The 7,101-nt window shown below is 32.0% G+C and overlaps 1 protein-coding gene across 1 annotated transcript in view; it reads left to right on the plus strand.

Annotated features, from left to right (window-relative positions):
* LOC107625941 (G2/mitotic-specific cyclin S13-6-like) overlaps positions 533-7,101 on the plus strand; it is a 9,764-nt gene continuing 3,195 nt past the window's right edge. The window contains exons 1-5 of the mRNA XM_021116308.1: positions 533-585; positions 1,059-1,115; positions 1,446-1,565; positions 1,661-1,821; positions 1,909-2,092. Coding sequence (XP_020971967.1) covers positions 1,725-1,821; positions 1,909-2,092 — 281 coding nt within the window. The 5' untranslated portion in view covers positions 533-585; positions 1,059-1,115; positions 1,446-1,565; positions 1,661-1,724. The remainder of the gene's footprint in view (positions 586-1,058; positions 1,116-1,445; positions 1,566-1,660; positions 1,822-1,908; positions 2,093-7,101) is intronic.

A 7,101-nucleotide genomic window follows, 5' to 3' on the forward strand; every position in this document is an offset into this window, starting at 1 on the left:
CACTTGGAAGATTTTGTTTTATGCTTGAAGACTAGTCTAACTGCATAACTTGATATTGTCATTTTTTTTTTTTGAGCTTTGGAATTGGCTACTGTGATGTGGACTTCTGTAGACTGCTTTTGTTAACAACTTTTGTTAACCATGATTGAAAAAAATGTTTCGATTATTGATCGCAGTTGGTGCTTCTTGGAAGAGGATCATTGTTAACCCTGCTGGTCGCGAAGGTTTCCCGGGTAAACACAAAATGTCACATCTTTATCTTTTAACTTTCTATGTAAGCAGTTCATGTTGCAACTTTCCTAGAGATTCCTGATTATTTATTATTTAATAAACTTGTTACATTTTTTCTGTGCAATTTCAATCTTCAGATTTAAGCATGAGCAATCCTGAAGACTCAACTCTTTTAGACTTGCTCAAGGTGAGAAACTTGTAACATACAATCTATGAAGTTTCCATGCATAGTAAACTCAAATCCATGATTGTAACTAGATAAGCTTTTTGACTCGGAAACTATTTTGCTGTCATGAACAGCTGTCTTTCACCAGGTCCAACATTTCCATGGCATTTCCTATGTTTCTTCACCAGGTCCAACATAGCTTTTGGTGCACTTTGTCATGTCAATTTCCGTTCCTCGCTCCAATCCTTCTTTTGTCTTGATTATTTGCTTCTAGAGTGCTTATTTTGATTTTGATTTTGAATATTTTTGCTATAAGTTTGCTTCCTATTCATTTAGCATGTATATACACTTCATACTAGAAATGCCTGATTACCTAGAGTTTGATTTTGGTTTGTTGATTCAAAATCTGGTATTTGGTCTTGCCTTGAATAACTGAGTTCACCAACATGTCTCATGTTACTACAAGTGAACTAGATTCCTTGTCATCGTAAGTAATTTGAGTTCATCTTAACATCTGTGTAAATTGCATGCTCAGAGAAAGAAAAATAAAAAAATTATATTGAATCAGCGGTGTTAGGGCTGGTTCGTCAATTCTCATTTCTCATCTTTTTCTTTTTTGTTCCCAATCAATTTCTCAATTTATTTATTTATTTATTTGTAGGTGTTGGTGGCTATTCTTATCTATTGGAGCCACTCTGGTGGGTGGGGATGATTACGAGTAAGCTCCCAATGTTTGTTTGATTTTATATTGTTTGATTTTATATTTGTTAGTTAGATTTTCTGTTACTTCAATGGATATTATTCTCCTCATTCTTGGTTTTGATTTGATTCAATGATCTTATTATGGCTTAATTGGATCAAAAGGGAAAGTTTGTATTCAATGGGTTAGGTTGAAGTAATTTCATTTTGCATTGGTCTCTGGGTTCTGAATTTTATATAGTATTGACTTTTGTGTATTAGCTATTGATGGTTATTAGAATAGAATCAGTCTAGAATATGGAGATTTTAAATTATAATGCAACTTTTATCTTTAGTTGACATCTTGCAGAATCTGTTTCTTTGTGGTTTATTCTTTAGTGATTGTTGGAGAGATTGCAAATTTTGTTGCCTATGCATTTGCCCCAACAGTTCTAGTTACCCCTCTTGGCGCATTGAGCATTATCGTGAGGTATTCGGCTTTACCTTTTCTTCTCTAGTTGGTGTGAAGACAATATTAACCTCTAACTTCGTTTTTACCTTTTGCATGGCGATGGCATCCGTTAGTGCTGTTTTGGCTCAGATTATCCTGAAAGAGAAGCTACACTCGATTGGGGTTTTGGGATGTATAATGTGCATTGCCGGTTCCATCATTATCGTGATTCATGCTCCTAAGGAGCAACCTATCAAATCTGATCTGGAAATATGGAGTATGGCAACTCAACTAGGTTAGAATTGTGCTGCCTTTTCTTTCTTTCAAATTATATTGAATCCTGACCATGATGCATAGTAATTATTGCACTATTGCAGTGCAGATTTGGTTCCATGGTTTCTTTACTTTGATATATTTAAACACAAAATGCAGCTGGAGAACATGATTTTTTTCCTGGCTGAACTTGGTCTTATGCACTGTCAAATTGTTCTGCACTGCCCCTCATTGATAGCTGCAGCAATTGCGCTTGCCGCACTTTATGCACTCAATCAGAATCCATTCTGCAGGTAAGAATAATGAAGAGACTTGTCAGTAAGTCCACAAATTCTTGGAGTGTTTATCTTGATTGTCAAGTAATTGAACTTGATTAGAATTTAGAAGTTAATTAAATTTTTTTTATTATCAATTCTTAATGATAAAATATAAACAAATTATTATGTAAGTGCCCAATGCCGTCGTTGCTGACGAACTCTTCTCCTCATCCAGCATCCAATATCGTCGCCGTTGATCCTCTTTTCCTGGATCCCATCTCCTCGCGTTGCTAGGTTTGCTCGGATCTGTTGTTGGCATCGCCTCCTCTGTCCTCATCGTCGTCAGCCACCCTGAACTCATGTCTTTGTCCTCGTCGTCGTGCCTTCTCTCTATCTCTCTCGTGCGCACGTCAAGCCTCTGTCTTCGATCCCTCCTCTGTCCGAGCTCACTCTCCTTCCACCCTCACTGTCACTTCTCTTCCTCCCTCACCGCCATAAGCAAAGCTACTTCAATTTATGTTTTCTTATTTTGTTATTTTACGGATTCTGAGTTGCTGAAATATGATTTTGAGTTGCTGATTTTTTGTTTTTGTTTATTTTTGCTTATTTTATTAAATTTTGATGGATAATGATTAATAGTGTTTTGTTAAATGTTCAAAAATAATTTTGTTATTCTGAATTATTGGTTTTCTGAAATAATTTTGTGTTCTGAGTTGGGATTATTGTTGATGCGATTCTAAATTTAGTTTGGATTCTTTGCTTAATTTTCTATTTTTGGATTCTGTGGCTTTGGATATTGGGAAGTTTTTGGATTTTAAGTTTTTGTTGAATACTTTATTAGTATTGAGAATACAAATGTAATAAAACCAGATTTGGTTTAAGAAAGAGTGAAAGAAACACAGGTAGACTCTTGATTAGTTAGTTATTATGTTTCAGGTCAATAACTTCCATATATATAGTGCAGACCTTGTATTTGGAAGTGTGTTTCAATTTTTAGTTGAAAATAATATGATCAATGTGTATTGATTCTCATTTATCAATGACTACGTTCTCAATTTTAAGTCTTTGAATCATTTATTTGTTTCTTGTATCACAAGAATTCTTCTCTTGGAGTATTTATCTTGATTTCAAGTAATTGAGCTTGATTAGAGTTTAAAAGTTAATTAAAAAAATTTTGTTATTAATTTTTAATGATAAAATATGAACAAATTACTATGTAAAATGGTAAATTTTTAAATTTTATTAGTTTAGAAAATATTAAATATGAATATTTGAAATTGTATATTGAATTTTTAATGATTTTATTGTATATTTAATAAAATCAGTTCAACCACGTTCGACCCCAATTGGACCATTGAACCAGTTATTTGACCAGTTCGATAACCGGTTCGGTTCTCGCAACCTTGCCTAACACAACTTCTCCCTAGTAGCTTAATGTGCCTCTGAAAATGACTTATAGAGACCATTAATTCTCTGTCCCCTTTGATTTTGAATTTTGATCACTCAACTTTGATTTTGATGGCTTTCTTTCCGATTTGGGTTCTTTCATACAAATGTTTATATTTGGTTACTTTCAGGTTTACACTCATTAATTGTTATTATTTAAGCAATTAATTTTTTTTATTTAGAATTTGCTATGCCTTTACTATTCAAAACCATGTAATAAATCCTATGAATAATCATTACTATATTCGGTGAGGTTAGTCATATGGATCATCCGAGGTCAGCGAACTAGTGAAAGCATTTAAGTTGCGTTTATATATAGGCACGTAATATTGTAGGATACAAAAATATGAAATTATATTTGTATTAAATTAGTGTATTTTATGTTCTTTTAAATAGGATATAGAGATACTATCTAATAAAAAACACAATTTATTTTTTTTTATTTCTATTAATTTTTTCTGTGTCTCTATTTTATGTATCTTATTCTCAGCGTTCTGTTGTGTTGTTTTGTTCTCATAACAAAATGTAGTCTTAAGACCCATGTATTTCCTTTGATCTATCCAATTTTTCCACAAAGTTCGAGTTTTCTTTTTAGTTCAATTTTTACTTAGCTTACATCCTGTGTTAACATCTTCGCCGTTCTTTTCACCTTTTTTATTTTTAATATTTTTTGTATCCTTTTTAATTAGATTAATCAATAATACAAACTACTTTTAGCAGTTCATACTAATAATATAGACAAAGAATAAAATTTTGAATACTTTTATCTGAATTTTGTATATCTTTTATTTGGATAATAAATTTGTATTGTGACTACATTATACATTTTTAATATCTTTTATTTTGAATACTTTTCTGATTTTTGTTTATGCATAATTGGGTATGCCAGACGTGTGTTGAACAAGTATGAATGAATGTCGGTGTCTTATGCATTTCATACATCAATACAACTTTTCATCGAAGTCTATATACTTCATAAAATAAAAGTGTCAAATGAATTTAAGTCTCTTTTTATTTTTAAAGTGCTGTTATTCACATTGTCAAGATAATCAAACATTCAAACTCAATAGTTCACTTAAATTTTGTGGAGCTTATAGGAGTTTAGATAAATTTGAATTGCAAAGCTCAATAGTAAATTAAAAAGAGATTGCCAAAAGTGTTTGATTACCTTGCGAGCTACTTCATGTTCTCACTTCTTAATTCCTGATTTATATATATAGTTTACTGCTTACTGCCTCCAAATCTAGTATGTGGAACATTATATATCCTTGTTTGTTTGTTTCATTATATTTTTTTTATTTGTGGTTTCTTTCTTTGTTCATTTAGAAGAGTTAAAATATTTCAAATACTTGATTATATTGCACGGTGTGTGAGAGACTTCAATGTGGTCATCAGTCATGTGTCAAACTGTCTATCAATTGAGTTACATTTATAAAGAGAGGAACTGTTGATAATAAAAGTAATTTACAAGTAAGGAATGTGTGTCTGTATCTTTTTTTAATTAATTCCATATCACAACAGATTTTAGTATTTCACCTAAAGTTCATGATAAATTAATCTAATAGATTGCCTTTTTTCTATTGATTAGTTTTATTTTTCATGTTACCAGTAACTAATGATATGGCCAAAAGTTAAAGTGAATGAATAAGAAATTGCATGGAAGATCACTTTTTCAAAGCAATTAGTCTTTAGAGATTCAATTCCATGTGACATGTACTGATGTCCCATGTGCCCATGTCACATGTTCAATTGAAACAAAAGTCTTCGTCTTCTTTTTTCTCTTTTTAGTGGTTGTTTGAAGTTTCAACACTTCACTTCACCTCACCCAACTTCTCCCTGGTACCTTAATGTGCCTCTGAAAATGACTTATAGACACCATTAATTCTCTGTTCCTTTGATTTTGAATTATGATTACTCAACGTTGATTTTGATGGCTTTCTTTCTATTTTGGGTTCTTTCGTACAAGTTCATGTTTTGCTACTTTCAGGTTTAACACTCATTCCATTGGTTATATAAATTTGTTTGTACACTCATGCATATTCACTTATTTATACAGAGCCTCTTCTTCACTGTTTGTTCTTCCACAGTAACGCATAATAATGTTTCTCTCTTTCTTTGAGAACATTGTTGAACAATGGCACTCTTCACTCTTGCCAATTGTATATTATAAACATATACACTCATTGATGGAAAGTGTAGTAGTAACTTTGCTGTTTTTACTATTGCGGTGGCACTTTTGTGCTCCCATCAAATGCTTTAGTCTTCCTTCAATAATTGAAAGAGACATGCTTTAATATAAAGTGGTTGGTGGAGTCATATTCATAGTATCCTATATTATTGCTATTCGATCGGGATCAGCTATGCCGATACTGGAAAGGTTGTAGAGATTGATAGATTTATATTGAATATTAATTCTTATAATGAGTCCAAATTATTGGGACTACAGAACTTGAATTTCACTGTCTTCTCTAATTTGATATACCTCAATCTTTTTGGAATGGGGGCTTATAGGAAGTATCCCCAAAGAAATTGGTATCCTCACAAAGCGTTCTTATCTTAATTTGTGCTTTAATAATCTTCATGGTAAACTGTTCCTAACACTTTCAAACCTCACTCAACTTGTAGGGTTATATGTTTCTTTCAATTCTCTTAGTAACATTATTCCTTCTACGTTTGGTCGACTGCTCTCTCTCTTGAATCAAACCAAATTGAAGGTTAGCAAAACTAGGAAATCTGATACATCTTGAATTATTATCCCTTTCATTTAATTTACTTAATGGTTCAATTTCTCTGCTATAGGACGGTTAGAAAGTTTAACACATCTTGTGTTTAGTCCAAACCAAATAGAATGTCTTTTACCACTAGAATTAAAAAATTTGAAAAGATTAAGGATACTATATTTTGATAATAATTTGTTGATAGACACAATTCTTTTCACTTTTGGTCAATTAAAGAATTTGATTTTTTTCCGACTTGGAGTCCAACCAAGTTAGAGGTTTCATACGTTTCAACCAGGTAATTTGAATATGTTTAAAGAATTGCATCTCTCAAACTATTTGAATATCACCTAAGCTATTTCAGTCACGAGCTTTACCTTACTCCATCTTTTTAACAATCAATTGGGTATATCATCAGATATTGGAAGTCTTGATTCTCTTTGCAATGTAAATCTATCCAATAACAAGTTAGAAGAATTCATCCCATCTCCCATGTTACACTGTCTCAGTTTTGGGAAAATTGACTTGAGTAATAAGCTGTTAAGTGGGATTATTCTTTCAAAAATTGGTTATATCGATAAACTTGATATGAGCCACAATCTTCTTCGCAGTAGCGTATCCTTTCTTATCCATTAATGATGTTCCTCATATTCTTGGGACAGAATCTTCTTTATCAAGTTTAGATCTTAGTTACAATAATTTTACGGTTATTTTATCTGTATACTTTGCAACCATACCTCGTATAAATTGTCATTCAGTTTTTTTGAGTGTCCACAAGAGTGCAAATGTTTTCATGCAAAATCAATGATTGGTAATACTCCAATGTGACAACTCTTTCGTTCAAGTTCAAAACACCAAAAAACCAAGGCACCTAGGTCTAAC

The sequence above is a fragment of the Arachis ipaensis genome, chromosome B02 (genome assembly GCF_000816755.2).
Source record: "Arachis ipaensis cultivar K30076 chromosome B02, Araip1.1, whole genome shotgun sequence".
NCBI classification, from domain to species: domain Eukaryota; kingdom Viridiplantae; phylum Streptophyta; class Magnoliopsida; order Fabales; family Fabaceae; genus Arachis; species Arachis ipaensis.